Source organism: Diabrotica virgifera, chromosome 3 (genome assembly GCF_917563875.1).
Source record: "Diabrotica virgifera virgifera chromosome 3, PGI_DIABVI_V3a".
In the NCBI taxonomy this organism is placed as follows: Eukaryota; Metazoa; Arthropoda; class Insecta; order Coleoptera; family Chrysomelidae; genus Diabrotica; species Diabrotica virgifera.
This window is the reverse complement of record NC_065445.1, coordinates 142,808,321-142,826,740: the sequence shown is the minus strand read 5'-3', so window position 1 is coordinate 142,826,740 and position 18,420 is coordinate 142,808,321. Positions and strand designations below refer to the sequence as shown.

The window sequence follows — 18,420 nt, the reverse complement described above, 5'->3', positions numbered from 1 at the left end:
CCTGATGTCTCACACACTTAAAATGTTTTTAAAGATCATTCGTAAACGCATTTCACTTCGGATTCACTTCACTTTGGATTTACACTACTAATCCAGAGATGCTTGGATGTGAACCAGGATATGTACGTCTGTTTCATAGATTACAACAAGGCTTTCGATAAAGTCCGCCACAAAGAGCTAATGGACATTCTCAAAGCAAAACAATTACATTACAATGACCTTTGAATTATAACAAATCTATATTATAAACAGCAGGCACACATACGCATTAACGAACACACATCAGAAGAGTTCGAAATTAAAAGAGGAGGGCGACAGGGGTGTGTATTGTCACTACTACTATTAAAATGCATACTCTGAAGAAATTATGAAAAAAGTTCTTGAGGGAGAAACAGCAGGAATAAAGGTACCTAAATGGAACGCCAATTAACAACATTAGATATATGCGGACGACACGATCATAATAGCGGACAACCTCCAAGACCTCCAAAAGCTAATGAACAAGATAGTTGAGTATGGAGAACAATATGGATTATCAGTATACATCAAGAAAACTACATTTATGAGGATATCAAAAACCCAAAACAATGATGAAAGGCTGACAATTAAAAATAAAACTTTAGAACAAGTTGAAAACTACAACTATCTTGGCACAGTAATTAATCACAGAAACTATTACTCCAAAGAAATGAAAGTTCGAATAGAGAAGGCAAGAACCAACTTCAATAAAATGAGAAAGGTAGTTTGTGCAAGAGAACTGAAATAATTAAGACTTGAGAGTTAAGCTGCAAGGTGTTACATTTTCTCGACTCTGCTTTACGGGATAGAAGCATGGTCAATTAACGTGTCGACTACTAAAAAGTTGGAAGCATTTGAACTGTGGGTGAAGGTACCTGAAGATAGCATGGACCGAGTCTGTAACAAACAACGAAGTCATGAGAAGAGTCAACAAAAGAATGGAAATATTGGAAACCATCAAGACACAAAAGCTGCAATACCTGGAACAGTATACAAAGAAATTTGTTTAAAAGTAGTAAAAGATAAAAATATTCATTTTTTAGAAAAAAGAAGTACATTCGCGTGTCCTAGAAAGGTTTTAAAGTACATTAGGACAATATTTAAAAATAAGTACTGTCCTACTTAAATAAGTACATATGGTCACCGTAATTATATTACAAAAAACGACTAAAATCCTAAAGGATTTTTTTAAATATTATATTTATATGGGAATTAAGCCACAATTATTGATGTAATGCAAAATACATTTTTAAATAACTAATGTTTGACTTTTCGATTTTTTGAAATTCTGAAAGACAAAGGTATTACAGTTTATTTTGAGCAGATATTTGTGTTCATCATCATCATCATCCTCCTCCTCCTGCTCCTCCTCCAGCCCTTAGCGTCCACTGCTGGACATAGGCCTCCCTCATTTTTGTCCATTGTGTTGAGATCGTCAGTCCAACGAGTAAGGGTCTTGGTCTTCCTCTACTTCTTTTGTCTAATCTCGGCTTCCACTCAAGTAATCTCTTCGTCCACATCCCATCACTGATTCGGGAGACGTGTCCGGCCCAGTTCCATTTCAGGTTGGCAATTCGGGAAATTACATCGGTAACTCCTATTTGTGTTAAATTTTCAAAGACTTAAGAAAATTGCATACACATGTAAGATATAAGATAAGAACCTATAAATGTGTAGATATAGGTAACGGAATAAGACAGTGGGACTCATTAAACCCTATGCTCTTCAAATTAATCATGAATGAAACCAAAAAAAATGTCAACGAAAGAAGAGGATACACACAAATAAGTCAAAATAACTGTGTTATTACGCAGACAACGCAATATTAATTGATAGCCCAAGAAGAAGATAGTCTACAAAGACTAATCCACAGTAAAGGAAATAAATTGAACAAATAAAGAAAATAAAATACCTTGCAATTACACCGTCCAGCTATGGAGATCGGGAGAGAGAAGTGAGAGATCAAATACAAAAAACAAAATAGAGGGGCATGATGCTTTAATAAAACTATATGGCGAAACCGACATAATATTACTAAGATGAAGTCAATAACTTATAAAGCCAGTGTAAGGCCAATAATGAAATATGCATCAGAAACAAGACTCGACACACCCACAACACAAAGACTATTGGAAACGGCGGAGATGAGAGTACTGAGATGAGTAATAGAAATTACTGTGAGATATCGAAAGAGGAGTGAAGATATTAGAAGAAAATGTAACACCCAGTGGATAAACAAGTGAACACCAAACACAAAAAAAGAGTGGAATAACCACATAAGCAGTATAGGGGAGATCATTCAATCCTCCAGTGAACAAGCAGAATTGCTTATAATGAGGGAAAAGAAGATAAAAGATGTAATATATCTCAAACTAGCAAAATAATATTTGCTTTGAGGATCTTGTTTATCGCGTCTTATTTCTGCGTAAGCGGTGTTAATAAAAATAGTGGGATCCATTTGTAAATATTTCTCGACGTGAAATTCTCCGGGAAGATAATTAAAAGGCCATCTTTTCTTAAATCATTCTTTTATCAAGTTCCTCTTCTTCTTCTTCTTTTAACCGATACTCAAGATTTCTTCTGTTATTATGTAGGTTACGGACGACATAAATATATTTTATCTACTCTATCTCATATTATGTGTATAAGTTTTTAGTTTGTGAAAACTGTCATTATCGATAGCAGTGCGTGAAGGATTTAAAGTGTGCGTGAAGTAACAATGTATTTTAAATGGGATTTACTTTTTCGCACTGTTTTTTGGCACATTTTCATATAATCCAATATCCTTAACTTTCGCGTTGTCATGGTGATGACATGTTAGCAATAAATTACAACAAAAGTTTTGACAGTTTTGTGGTTTGAAAGAAGTTATGATTTTTAAATGTCAAAGTTCTAAAAATTGTAGAATAGAAATGAATTCCAGTGACGAAGAGTTAGTTATTTTATTTGTTTATTGTAGATAAAATATTGTATGAAACTGTGCGTGAAGTACTTTTTGCAAACTTACGCGATGTATAGCACTCGCACCGCTGTCGCTCGTGCTCTAAACATCGCGTGAGTTCGCAGAAAGCATACTTCACGAACTGTTTCATAAATAACTATTCTTAGTACACGGAACCGAAATACGTTGCAGAATTGCTCAAGCCAAATCAGCATTTTTCCGTTACAAGAAAGTTCTATGCGGTCATGACATAAATTTGAGTCTTAGGACAAGAATTTTAAAGTGTTACGTGTTTTCCGTTCTTAAGGAAGAATGCTTAAGATGGTTGAATCCTTTGAATTATGGTGCTATCGAAGAATGCTGAGAGTAAGCTGGATGAACAGGGTGCGTAATGATATTATTCTGAGCAGGATGAAGAAAGGCAGAGAACTGGTAAAAATGATAAAGTCTAGAAAACTCGAGTATTTTGCGCATGTTTGTAGACATCCGGAAAAATATAGCATTCTACATCTAATTATGCAGGGTAAAATATTAGGCAGAAGAAGTCGAGGAAGAAGAAGAACATCTTGGTTAAGAAATTTGAGGCAATGGTTTGGTCACACTTCGGAATCGCTCTTCAGATCTGCTGCGAATAAAGTTATGATAGCCAACATGATCGCTAACGTTCGATAAACGGACATAGCACCCGAAGAAGAAGAGTACACGGAACACGATAAAAATTAACTGTACTTATCGTAAAAATATATTATATTATAAAATATATAAATATACTTTCCTATAATATGGTTTTGTATTGTTATACATATTTGTCTGGTCCTGACTCATTATTTTTGTTTTACTGCAGTTCATTTTTAAGCCCATCATTCAGGAAACTTGTAACATTTCATGTACTTCTTGGATGTTATTTGCCATTAAAACTATGTAATTAGCCAATCTCAAATGCTTTAAGTATGATTTTAATTATGTTAGGATGTCTTGAATCTACACATGCGTTTTCTAGGGGATAATGCACCCCATAATTCGAAGGAGTTGAATGCTTTTTGAAAATCTACAAACGCCATAAAAATTGAAACGTTATATAATAAATATTGATAAATATAATATAAGTAAATAAAAATATATATTTTCACTGTTATATTTTTACACTTAAATTTTTGCGATTTGGTGGTATTCATCAACAGTGTGAACTTAATATATCTTGTTTCCGCGTTAGTTTTATTGAGCAGTGTATTTTCTAGGTAACCTTTGAGTTCTACTTTTACAAACAATGTTTATATATGGTATTTATTGAGTTAACAAAGGTAATAGTAATTTAATCAGAATAAACTTGTCGATGTGACCGTGAAATATGTATAGTAGGAAATACCTTTTTCAGACTGGTTTGCGTCAGAATTTTTAAACATAATTTAATGTCTAATTTTTTTTCTGATTGGTATGAACAATGAACTAAATGTTTAGTGTGTGACCTGATATTTTCCATTATCTTAAGGCAAGTATAAGAACCACTGTATTTTAATTAAAGAACACATAGTTTTAAAACAATATTACAACAATATAATAACTAATATTCCTGTCATTTTTATTGATCTTCATTATAGATGTACGAGTAGTCAAAATCAGTGCTAAAAAGATTAAATTCCAAAACATGTCTTCTCTTTCTGTCTTCTACTTTGACGTATTAACCTTCCGACATAAATTTTCTATTTAAGTTTAATTTTTAACACACATTCTTTATTATTTTGCTGGTTAATCTCCCTGTGCCGGCCGTAGCTCAGTGGCTGTGTCAGTCAGTAGTGATATTTATCTGATTTCACCAATTTCTCCTTTAAATTGACATTCTCTGTTAATAGGACTTTGCAGTGATGTTCTCATTCTTTATTATTATTAATTCCATGTTATATTTTCCTTCTCTTCTTAGATTCTTTACAGTCTTCCACTCCTGTGAAACCTGTTGCTCCTAGACGTCTCCCTATCTCATCATATTTTTCGTTTTATTGCTAATTTTACCTTTTTGCTACCACTTTTTTAACTTCTCTGTTGAATCGCACATATATTCGTTTATCTTCAGAGTACATATTTAGTAACTAGCCACGTTTGATAAAGTTTCTTTTTTCCCTCTACTAATTCTTTTATTTCTTCTGATCACCATTCTGGATTGTCACTTTGATATAACTTTTTAGTTCCCATAGCTACTTTTACAGCTTGATGTATGCAGCCTTTAATTGATTTGTAGATACTTTATTTCCGTCTTTCGTTCTCCATACACAATGTCTCTCAGTTTTGTAGCCAAACGAAGTTTATACAGGAATTGTGTTGACCGCTGCTTGATGCTGTCTTAATGATATTTTTCAGTTTTTAACACATCTTATTTACTTTTGCTATTACCAAATGGTAATCAGATCCACATTGTGCATTCTACGAAATACCCTTACGTCATTAGTTTTAAACCTTGAATTTTTTGCTGGATAAAATAGTCAATATTAATTTTGATTGGTTCTTAGGCTGTAAAATACCAATGTGAATTTAAGTACGTCCTTATGTGGTAAGAATCCATTACTTACTTTTATAGATAGACTTTAAGTCTCTGAGTAGCATTCCGTTGTTGTTCACTTTTTTCTCTCCATATTTTTTTATTACTGGCTTCTTATCATGTTTATTCACTTAAGCGGTAAAATCTCTCAGTATACAGATTTCCCTTTTTGTTTTAATGGTAGGGGAGCAAAGTATGCTAAATGTGCAGTCACTCGAGCGCTTTGGGGACCTATTGGGTTGTGAAGAGTAGGTCCTAAAACCAAAAAAAGTTAAGTAAAGTTTTTCATTTTAGTGGGGACTTGTCCATTTTAAATTTAATTTTCCATTTCCAACAATCCTTTTTTTAGATTATAGTGCCATCTATCCATAATTCGAAAAGATGTTTCGAATAAAAGTTACTTATTTTTACGTAAGGAATCCAAATATGCAATAAAAAATGGGGCTCCCATTTAAGATTTTAAAGTAACCCCCACCCCACCTCCGTGGGGTGTCGCGTTTGGTGCCGTTAGATACATTTTTCAAAAATATTGAATAAGTGTATTTTTCAGTTTGTCGATCTGATGTTCATTTCGCGAAATATCTCGGGATTCGTATTTAAAATATTAAATTTACCCCTCATCCCTCTCCGTGGGAAGTCGTGTTTGGTATCATTCGATAGATTTTTGAAAAATATTGAGTACGTATACGTATTTTTTAGTTTTTCGATCTGTCATTCATTTCGCGAAATATTCGCTTTTTTCTTGTGAAACTTTGAGACTCACCCATTTCCTTACGTCCCGCTCAAGTCGTCAGATTTTTGAAATATACACTGTTTTGCATGTACATACTTAACTTACCTTATCTTAATCTGACGATTTCGAGTTTTTCTAAGGATAGATTTTTTTTTCGACTCCCCCTTAACGAACTCCCCTGCATTAAGAGCCAATATATGGTAGAGGTACATTTTCAGGGCACAAGGTTTTTCCCCATGTAATAATCTGACGGGCTCGAGTAACTCCAAAAATCCCCGCTTGGGCTCCCCTACCATAATATTTTACTTATAATTTATTAAAAAAGTCATTTTTTTTCTTCTATTTCTACTAAAACTATTTGTTTGTCTCTTCTCAGCTTGTCTCCATACAGTTTATGTATATGTATAGAAACTTTGCTTCTTGTTCTAGAACTTTTACATACTCCACTATATGTAGAAAAATAGATAATTTCTCCTATTCTTGCGTTTCCTTTTCCTTTTTTCTTTGTTTGTGTAAGGTCACCATCTACCGTATTATTTTTTAGTTCTTCAAATACTTCTATTTCTTTGGTCTTAGACCCTGAATGTTCCATGTCGCCATTCTCATTATCCTTTTTCATTGCGTTCTTCGCAAAAATGAGTTGTTATACTACATTCGTTCCCAAGATGACGCTATGACGCCAGTTTTAGACACGTCATCGGTAGGTGTGTAGTGTCGTCGTAGGTTGTCGTCACGACAAGCTGCGACGATAAGACACTCCCACCGATCGGGCTTCTAATATTGGCGTCTAAGCTTATCTTGGAAATGAACGTACTGTTGATGATTGTTTCTTGTGACCGGCTCACTGAGCTAGTCAATGGATTGCAGGCAGTGATAAATAATACTAAATACTATCGCCTGTCTTTCTTAAAATGGATATGTATTTGGAATAGACCTAGTAAAATGCTACATTGCTACATATCACTATATTATATAAAATACACAAAGAAGTTTAAAGATAGATATCATGGATAATCAAAACGGTCGACATGTAAATCTTGAGACATAGACATAGCACAGTATTTTTAGAAAAAATAGAAATATGTTATTCAAACAATAAGGATTCGGGATTTAATATATATAGACAACCAGAAAACACATAAGATATGTTATATGTTATATATTTGGATAAAACCTGATGAAGAAACCTAACCTTATGAGAACTCGATTTTTTTTGGATGGGGTTTCTTATAACGTGTAATTAACTCCTGGCGATTATCTGTCATTCACTTTTATTTGAGCAAATTATTATTAACATTTTTAAAATAAATATATTAGGTCTGGATCCCGCGTATGAAAAAAAAGTTGATTAATATCAAGCTGAATATTTGTTAATAGCTAAAGGGTGTCTAGTCGGATAAACTTTGATATATGGGAACACTGGAACAGGGGCAGTTTTAATTGTGGAACAGGTTAAAAATTTGGAACGGTCAGACCACGAAAACGGCACATTTATTTTGTCCGACAGAATATCTCCGAACAGAGATTAAACTCTCATGCAAAAATCAGACTGCTATTTATCACCTGTCATAATTCCTGTCATTTGACATATTCTACATGTTCCACTCATTAAAACGCCCATTTGGTGATAAATAGCAGTCTGATTTTTGCATGAGAGTTTAATCTCTGTTCGGAGAGTTTAAGTCTGTTCTGTCGGACAAAATACATATGCCGTTTTCGTGGTCTGACCGTTCCAAATTTTTAACCTGTTCCACAATTAAAACTTCCCCTGTTCCAGTGTTCCCATATATCAAAGTTTGTCCGACTAGACACTCTTAAGCTATTAACAAATTTTCAGCTTGCTATTAATCAACTTTTTTTTCATACGCGGGATTCAGACCTATATGACAAATCTAATTTTAATAATTGTCTGGATATCACATTCACGTGTATTTAGTACATTACCACTTTGATTTAGCTTTTCATTACACCATTATCAGTATATTTACAATAATGATTACAGCATTACTGCATATCGTGATAATCCGAGTTTACTATAGGATATGTAAACAATAAATTTTATATCTTGAAAGGTTATTAATATCGTTTTTAATTTAGTATTATAATTCGTTATCTAATTCAATAAAGTGGGGTCACATTGAAGTACATACATTTTTTGGGGATATTAACGTGTTCAATAGGTCATGCATTGTTATATAATATTTTGGGTTTTTTATTTACTGTAATACAATTTCAGTTTAATCAAATTTATGATTATACTTAAAATAACATTAAACTATCAGTATTAGGGATGGCGGTTTTTGACAAGAAACCGGTTTTCGGTTATACCGGTTTTTTTTGCTTACGGTTTAACCTGGCGGTTTTAACCGGCCAAAAAAAACCGGTTTTTGGAAAAACCGGTTTTCGGTTTTTTTAATCCAATAGGTTACAAAGTTACATTTACAATTACAATTTTCCTCTCCTCCCAAAATCAAAAAATTCCCCAACCATTTCAACTTATAAAAAATTTCCCAGACTCTTTGAAATGGGATTTAAAAAAAATAATATCAACATAAATATTTTACTTAAAAATAAATTGGATAATGCAATATATCTTTTATTTTTACTACCTCAAAAAAAATTTATCATGTATTACTTTTAACACGTTTGTATATATATTTCTAAAATAGGTACATTTTAACTCATTTAATACTTCCTGTATGGGTGTATCGTTTTGAAAACGTAGGGAAATTCTTGGAGATTCGTATCCGTAATCAGTAATACGATATGCATAGGCAGAGCATTATTTTTGGTAATCAGATAAAATCATTCACCGACTTTCAATGTCAAGAGTTAAGAGTTTAGTGTGAAAAATAGATGATGTTTGGCTTGCGTCTAATTCAAACAGACACTTCTTATGTAAATATTATGATTACAAATACCTTTTCAAGGAAATATTAAATAAAACTTAATAACTGATTCTGCTGGCTGATGTGAGATTGCACTTTCAGTTTGCTTTTGTATTTATAAAATAAAATAAAATTTGAATTATGGTTTTGTTTGGAATAGTTACTTGAGAATAATAATTATGATTGGGATCCCAAATAATACCTAACCTAATCCTAATCACCGTAAAAACCTAATAACCGGTTTTTACTTTAAAAAGAAAAAACCGGTTATAATCGGGACAAAAAAATAACCGGTAAAACCGGTTATTGCGAAGTAAAAAAACCGGTTTTAGGTTTAAACCGGTAGGTTTTTCCCATCCCTACAGTATACTATGAGTGGTTTGCTCAGAACAGTTGTTGTGAATTAGTATTTAACATTATTTGATATTTTATTAATGTGGTAATAGTTTACACTAATGACTAATAACTGTACCGTGCCGAAGACATTCATTGTGCCCTCTTCCCGAGAAGGTTGGCGATGACTTCTGCATGAAGTCTTCTCTTAGACTGGCGATGAATTCTTCTCTTGGGCTTTTCTTACTAGCGATTGAAAGTCTAACCCAGTCAATTCTTTGATACTTCTTAGCCACGTTATTTGTCGTCTACCAAGACCTCACCTGTCCTCAATCTTGTCTTCCATTATCAGCTGAAGGAAGTTATATCTATTGTGCCTAAGTACGTGATCAAGATATTTTTTTTTTCGCTTTTTCATTATATATATATAGCAATTCTCAATCCCTTTCCATCTTTCTTAGAATCTCTACGTTTCTGACGTGGTTTGTCCAATGAATCCTCAGCATGCGGCGAGGATTCACATCTCAAAGCTATCCAGTTTTCGCATCGTAATGACCATCAATGTCCATGACCAATGAACTTATAACAGGATGCTATATACGTAGTGTGACCAACTAGTCCGAAAAATCCGGAACATGGCCGGAATTACAAAGTCGTGTCCCGCATCCCAGACAAGCCTTCCGGGCCATCCGCATTTTCAACGTTTTGGTAAAATTCTATTTTGAAATTTTGAATACGTTATTCTTTACTACAAATATGATTTTAAGAAACAAGCAATGTAAACAATGAATATATTTGCGTTCGTTGAGGTCAATTTAAAATATGAATTTACATAGAAATCCAACATCTGTTGATTTTCTAAGTTGATTTTCTAAGTTTTCGTTTTTTGAGAACGATTTCCGGATTGGAAGTCGAAACGTCAAAAACTAACAAAAATGTAATTATCATTACAATCAATTGTGGCTTAATCCCAAAAAAGTATCATTGTCAATATAAGAATGTTGAGTAATCAATAAAATGATGATAATAAAGTTCTAGTTTTTCTAAAGTCTAGATTTTCATTGAAAAGTCCCGGATTTCAGGATTTTTTACGGTCGCATTCTTAAGAAAGCGTTTCTGGCCATTTCTATCCTTTTTTATCTCTTGATATGGATCGAGTTTATTGTTGATTAGGCAACCAAGGTATACCTATGGGTTTCTGATACCATTGTAGTAATCTGATATCGTTTGTTTAGCAATAAGTATGTACACACAAAGTGGTTTCCAATACCATATGCTAGAATATATTGTTAGTAACCAGGATTTTCTTATTTTAGGTGAAATCGTAAAGTATTAAATTCAACATGAGTCCATCACCTCCCACACCATTTACATATCCTTTCAAGAGGCCGTGGCTAAAGGACTATGGTGCAGCTGCTCCTGTTGGAGGCGGAAGTATTGGTCTTAAGGGAATCATAGCAGGTAATAATCTTCATCTAATCCATTGCTAATATTCTGTATAACGATGAAAAGTTACTGCACCGGTACTAACTTACGGTAGTAACTTTCCTAAGTACGGTTTTTTGCTCTACAAAATCAAGCACTAAATAACGATAGAAACCAACCCTACAAGAACTATTCTTCATTCAAAAGAAAGTTATCCCGTCAAAATTAGTACATCGACATTTCTTTTGTTTTTTTAGGAATTTAGCATTTTTTAAACATTTATTTGTTAGCTAGATGGATTTCAGAGAGTAATGATCAAACAACAGAAATAAGGACCAGTAGGGGAGTCAATATAGAACGAAAACATGCATGGTTTCGGAATAATTTAAACAAGCTTATATTTTTTAAAAACTTTTTTTGTTTGGTTATTTATACATGTTAAAGTAAAAAGTTCTACTCACAGATTTTGCCGCTGATTGTTTTGTAATTGTTTAAACAATAACAATTGTTTTGTATAAACAATTTTAAAAATATTGTTGAATTCATCATTTTACTTTGATCAAATATGTTTCTATTTTGTTTTTGATTATGCTGAATCCGAATATGGCCTTACAATTTCAGTATGTTATTGTAATTGTATGTTATAGCTATGTAATTTTACAAAAAAAGTTATTCTTCATAAAATACTCTGCATAGTCTAATATTTAAAACTCAACCATCAGATATCAAATTTTATAAATGTTATACGAGGTATGTCAAAAATATAAATTTCGTTAAAGAGTAAAGTACCTTTATATTTCAGAATATCTTTCTTTCTTTCTTTCTCCCCTTCCTTGTACCCTATCAGGGTGTCGGATTTGGGATCTCTATTTTAATTTACATTCACCTATCTCTTCCATTATTTTCTGTTTTCCGCCATTATTTTTAATTCCTCGAGTGATTTTCCTTTAACTTTTCCCGCCTCTACTATTTGCTGTATCCATTTTTTCTTGGTCTGCCTCTTTTTCTTTATGCAATGTTCCTTGCTTCGTGGACTCTTCTCGTAATTTGTTGGGTTGCATCCTCATCAAATGCCCATACCAATTCATTTTCATTTGTCTCTTTTTTAGTTTATTCATTATTGGTTCTTGGTTGGCTATTCTCCTAATAGTCTCGTTGCTTAATCTATCCCATTTTGTCTTTCCAACTATCCTTCTTAAATGTCTCATCTCCATTGCATTTATTCTGCTCTTATGTTTTTCCAGAACTGTCCAGTTTGCACTTGCGTAGAGCACAGTCGGTATCACTATTGTGTTATATATGTTTATTTTTGTCTCTCTTGCAAGTTCTCTTTTCCCCAGTATTGGGGCTAAGGCATAGTATAACTTGTTTGATTTCTTTGCTCTATTTGTTATTTCCCAGTCTATTTTTCCGTCGTTAGTAATGATACTTCCCAGGTATTCGTAAGTTGTAACTATTTCCAGTTCTGAGTTTTTGCATTTTATCTTTATTTCATTATCTTCTTTGCCGTTGATTATCATTATCTTACTTTTTTCCTCGTTTATTTCCATTTTTAGCTCTTCTATTTCCTCTACCCATATATCCATTAGTTTCTGCATTTTTTTCTCGGAATCTGCTATTAGTACTATGTCGTACATTAAGGACTCTATTGTTACCGGTTGTAGTCTATGGTATCCTATTATTGTCTGTAGTTGGTTGGTTCTTGCTCTAGTTTTTCTTATTAATTCATTCATTACGATTATGAATAGCAAAGGGCTGCGACTATCTCCTTGTTTATTACAGTGGAACCTCGATAACTCGGATTAATCGGGACCGCGGCCGATCCAGGTTATCGAAAATCCGAGATAGCCGGAGAATATGGTAAAAATTAATAAAATACGGTATACTTACAGATAAACTCCGTTAGAATTGAAATAACATGAAATATATTTATAAACATGCACAGTACCTACTCATTAAAATTACTAAAAAAAAACACCAAACACAAACGTAAGCAAACGGAAGCGAACAATACAAGACACACAATACAGTCACAACGATGTAATGTTATTTAAGAACAGTGAAAACTAAAGACCATTGTTTATAAAAGAATTTTTTAAATAGTCTTTCCTAAACAATGCTAAGACAGTTTGAAATAAAAAGGAATAGGTACCTACTACAGACAGGTGGCTGTTGTTTCTGCGGCGTGTGCTATGAGTCATTTTTAATATCGTATAGTTCAAATTACACACATACACATTATCTGCTCTCAAATATTATATTACATACATTTTTATTGTTGAACGGTTTGTCTGATAATTAACTATTTTGATGGGAAATAAGCCACAATTAAATTGAAAAATACAAAATATTGAAAATCAAAATGTTTATCTGATGAAAATCGGTCCGGGTTATCGGATTTTTTTTTCAATTTTTTCTCAAATTATGGATACCCATCATCATATTATTACAATTATGATAACTATTTTATTATCAATTTTACGAAAAAAAGTTATTCTTCATAAAACTCTCTACCTGGTCTAAAATCTAGGATACAACTATCAGATATCAAACTTTTTCAATTTTATACGAGGTATGTAAAAAAATATGAATTTCGCGTACCAGTTAAGTGCCTTTATGGTTCCCAATATTTCAGTTAGAAGGATGTAATTGAACATTGGAACATAGCTTTTAATTCCAAACAACTTTTCTTAATAACAATTTTCGATATTGTGAAATATACAGGTACTGTATACTCTTGAGTGAAATTCATATACAGTCGAACCCGCTTATTGAAATTGCCTTCGTGCCAAGCAAAAGTATTCCTATAACCGGGCTATTCTAATAACAGATTTTTGGTGGCTAGTAGAAAGGTTTCAGGACCTCAAAGCTCTATTCCTTAAAGCGGGATATTCCTTTAAGAGGTATTCTAATAACCGGGTTCGACTGTACTATACTCTTGAGTGACATTCATATTTTTTGACATACCTCGTATAAAATTGTTAAAATTAGATATCTGATGGTTGCATCCTAAAATCTACACGATACAGAGTATTTTGTAAGGAATAACTTTTTTTCGTAAAACTGATAATAAAAAAGTTATCAATAGGTTCCAAGTTACGCAGACCTACTCTGTATAATAGCTCAAAAAAATTTTTGTTGATCATTTTTTTATTATCGTTGAAGCTTATTTTTAAATGTATTTTAGCTAAGTTTTACAGAAAATTTTTTTTTTCGATTTTTGTATTACATTTTTTATCTTACTTAATTTTCTCAAAAATAAATTGTTTATTGCATTTCTATAGTAAAATAATTAAGTGCATTTTAGAGATTACATCCTAAGCTTTAAAAAAACACCTACAAAATTGTAATAAATCTGTTCAAACTTAAGTAATATCGTCTTAAACTGGTAGTAATTCTGTAAAACTACGAAGTTTTCAAAAATTACATTTTTTGAAACGTATCATTTGAATTAAATTTTTGAAATGTTTTTTAATAAAACATCGTTTAGTAAGATGTTTGATTGGTAAGTTGTGCAAATTTGAGAGTTATATAGGTAAAATTGTATTAGTTACACATTTTTAAATAATTTTTAAACAAAATTCAAAATTTTCAACAAAATAAGATGTTTGATTGGTAAGTTGTGCAAATTTGAGAGTTATATAGGTAAAATTGTATTAGTTACACATTTTTAAATAATTTTTAAACAAAATTCATGTAAGTCTCATTTTGCACCCACACCGTACTTATGCCCATACATTTTATTTCTTTTTAAGATATCATAATTGTTCTGGTTTCATGTCCAATTTGTAAAATTTCATTTGATCCATTAGTTAAAGAATTATATTAAAATAACTCAACCGTGCACTTTGCCGAACGCTAGTACACTGCGCCAATGGCCGGTTGGCGGGCTGGCAAAGGGTGACTTTAGTGTTAATAAATAAAAAATTATAGAAGCTACAGATTTAATTTTAGAAAAATCTTTATATAAGGTTTTTTTTTTGTAAAATTTTCTGATTTTTTTAATGGTCATGTCAGTTTTTTTCTAAGATTTATATTTTAGGAGTTATTTAAAAAACAACTACAACCCACTTCTGGAGTAGAACTATTTGATATGTTGTTTAAACATTTCTTAATCAAATTACAAAAAGTTCCATCTTGTTTGATTTTTTCCGAAGTCAAAATCTATATTGCCTCCCCTACAGGATAGAAGAAGTAAGAACTGCGTTTGAAAAAATGAAAACATTCTCTGCTAGAACTAAAATCTTAGATTAGAACCAAGTATTCTTGTTACTGCAATATGGACTTGAAAGCTGTACATTAAAGCAAGAACACATAAATAAGCTAGTCATTTGAAATGTGGTGTTACAGAAGGATACTTAGAATAGCATGGACACAGAAGAAAACGAACATGGAAGTATTGCGAGAAATGGGCAAAGAATGCGAAATAATAAACACAATATAAATAAGAAAGTTACAAAATCTGGGAGAAGTAATGAGGGGACAGCGATATGAAATGCTAAGACTGATAATATAGGGAAAGATAAGAGGCGGAAGGAGTATAGGAAGAAGAAGAGTGTCATGGTTGAAGAATTTAAAGGAATACCTCTTCGATGTAGAAATAATAAACAATAAAAACAATAATACCTCTTCGATGTAGAAATAATAAACAATAATAATAACGACAGTTTTTTTTTAGGGGGTATAACTGGTGGTATAGAAATTTGTATCACATTTCCAACGGAATATGTAAAGACGCAGCTCCAATTAGACGAGAAAGGAGATAAGAAGAAATACAATGGTATCGCAGACTGTGTAAAGAAAACTGTTAAAAGTCATGGGTTCTTCGGTCTGTACAGAGGTCTTAGTGTATTATTGTATGGTTCAATCCCAAAAAGTGCTGTAAGGTGAGTTTAAATTTTTTTAGTCCATCTAAATTACTGTTGTAGTTGCATTGTTGAATTAATTTTTTCGAAAATCTTCTTCTTCTTCGTCATGTGCCTTGTCCGTTGGGGACGTTGGCTATCATCATAGCAATTTTAATTTTGTTTGCGGCGTTTCTGAATAACTCGATCGATGTTAGTCCATACCATTGGCGTAAGTTTTGAAGCCACGAGTGTCTTCTTCTTCCGGGTCCGCGTTTGCTCTGTATTTTACCCTGTATTATCAGTTGGAGTACAGTGGAACCCCGATAAGTCGGCCTCCGATAATCCGGAAGTCCGTCTAACCCATTTATTTTTTCAGTTTGACTGAGTTTTTCACCAATAAATGAACAATACCTACTGTATTTCATGTATTTCTTGTTATTGCAAGTATAGCGGAGTTTACCTCGAAGTATAGTGTATTTTATTAATTTTTACCATATTCTCCGGCTAACCCGGATTTTCGATAACCCGGATCGGAGGCGGTCCCGATTAATCCGACTTATCGAGGTTCCACTGTATATGATATTTATCATGTCTTATATTATGATCGAGATATTCAAGTTTCCGTTTCTTAATTATTGTGAAAGAGATTTCTTTTTGTTTTCCCATTTGGCGCAATACCTCTACGTTGGTGGTGTGAGTCGTCCAGGATATTTTGAGGATACGTCGCGTCGGTACAACCACATTTCGCATGCAGCTTCTTCATTAACGTTTCCGTTATTGTCCAGGCCTCTGCGCCATACAGCAAGCCTGGAAATACATAGCATTTTAGTAGACGTATTTTTAGCGGGAGAGATATGTCGCAATGGGTGAATGTATTTATCATGTTAAATGTTGCTCTGGCCTTTTCAATTCTAGATCGTATTTCGGTTGTTTGAACCCATTTAGAGTTGACGACTGTACCAATAATAGGGGAGGAAAGTATGCTAAATCTGCAGTCACTCGAGCGTTATGGAAACCTATTGGGTTGTGAAGAGTAGGTTCTAAAACCAAAAAAAGTTAAGTTAAGTTTTCCATAAAGTGGGGGACTTTCCATTTTTTAATTCAATTTTCCATTTCCAACAATCCATCTATCCATAATTCGAAAAAATGTCTCGAATAAAAGTTACTTATTTTTACGTAAGGAATCCAAATCTGCCTTAAAAAAAATGGGGGAACCTATTTAAGATTTTAAAGTAACCCCCCATCCCACCTCCGTGGGGGTCGTGTTTGGTGTCATTCGATTGATTTTTGAAAAATATTGAACATGTATTTTTTAGTTTTTCTATCTGACTTTCATTTTGCGAAATATTAGCTTTTTTTGTGAAATTTTGTGACTCGCTCATTTCCGTGCGCCCCGCTCAAATCGTCAAATTTTTGAAATATACACTGATTTGCATATACAACTTAACTTACAATACCTTATCTTAATCTGACGATTTCGAGTTTTTCTAAGGATATATTTTTTTTCGGACCCCTCTTAACTAACTCCCCTGTATTAAGAGCCAATATATGGTAGATGTACATTTACAGAGTACAAGGTTTCTCCTCATGTGATAATCTGACGCGCTCGAGTAACTGCAAAAATCCCCTCTTGGGCTCCCCTACCACAAGGTATGTATACGACTCAACGTGTTGAATTAATTGGTTTTTTATTTTCAATTGTCAATTTGCAATTGAAGACCTAAGTGGAAGAAGGAGTTATGTTACAAAGCCTACCTTTTGAGATATGGGCAGTTAAAGTTTTTATTCGTCTACTTTTATCAGGAAAACATTGTTTGTGTTATTTGGTTTTATTTATATTGCTATAAGCATTTCTTTACATATAATGTTGATAACTTGTTTTTATTCGTAGTATTTTTCCTACAAATAAATAAAAACTGTACATACCGCCTTCTTCCATTAATTTTAGTTTGTATAACTATCCTTTATCTGAATGGATGAAGGGGGTATGTGGCATGAAATAATATTCTATAATCAGTTTTACAGAAATTTATGTAATTGAACGCAAAATAATCTTCTTCTTCATGTGCCGTGCTCGATTATTGAGCTTTGACTATCAAATTGGCTATAGTAATTTTTTTGATGGCAGCTCGGTAAAGGGATGCAGAGGATCTGTTAAACCATTCTCACAAGAAGTGTCTCATGACGGTCTTCTTCGACCTGGCCTTTTTTTTTCGACCTGGCCTTTCTTCTTCGACCTCACCTTTCTTCTTCCGTTTACCTTGCCTTGTATTATTAAATGGAGTATATTATATAGAGTGAGTTTTATGTATGGAAAGCCTCAATTATCTCGGAAACGGCTTGCACGATTTTTTTATAGATTTTGGTGACAAAGGGTTTCCCAATGCGGCCGATATAATAGTGGCAATTACATTGTTGTCAGAACTTCCGTTTTTCTGGAAATCTAATGAATTTTCTTATATCAAATGGAACACCCTGTATATTTTTTTGCGTTTTAAAGTCCTTAGAAAGTACTGATTATTTTTCGTGTTATATTCCCTTTACCTAAATGCCATAATTTCGAAGTTATTTAGCTACATTTATTTTAAAAAAAATTTTTTAAACAAATTTAAAAAATTAATTTTTTCAACCAGGGTACATCATTTTAGGTTCTTTTGACCATTGGAAATAAAAAAGGTCTTTTGTAATTTTTCTCCAAAGTTAAT

General features: G+C 32.8%; 1 protein-coding gene across 3 annotated transcripts in view; it reads left to right on the top strand.

Moving 5' to 3' along the window:
* The window catches only part of LOC114333439 (putative tricarboxylate transport protein, mitochondrial), an 88,850-nt gene that overhangs the window by 44,103 nt on the left and 26,327 nt on the right, over positions 1 to 18,420 (top strand). For 2 of the 3 annotated variants that reach the window (XM_028283309.2, XM_028283308.2), the window contains exons 2-3: positions 10,760 to 10,904; positions 15,547 to 15,754. In XM_028283309.2, coding sequence (XP_028139110.1) covers positions 10,787 to 10,904; positions 15,547 to 15,754 — 326 coding nt within the window. In that variant the 5' untranslated portion in view covers positions 10,760 to 10,786. Of the gene's footprint in view, positions 1 to 4,285; positions 4,449 to 10,759; positions 10,905 to 15,546; positions 15,755 to 18,420 lie in introns of those variants that run through there. The other variant, XM_028283310.2, reaches the window with a different exon arrangement.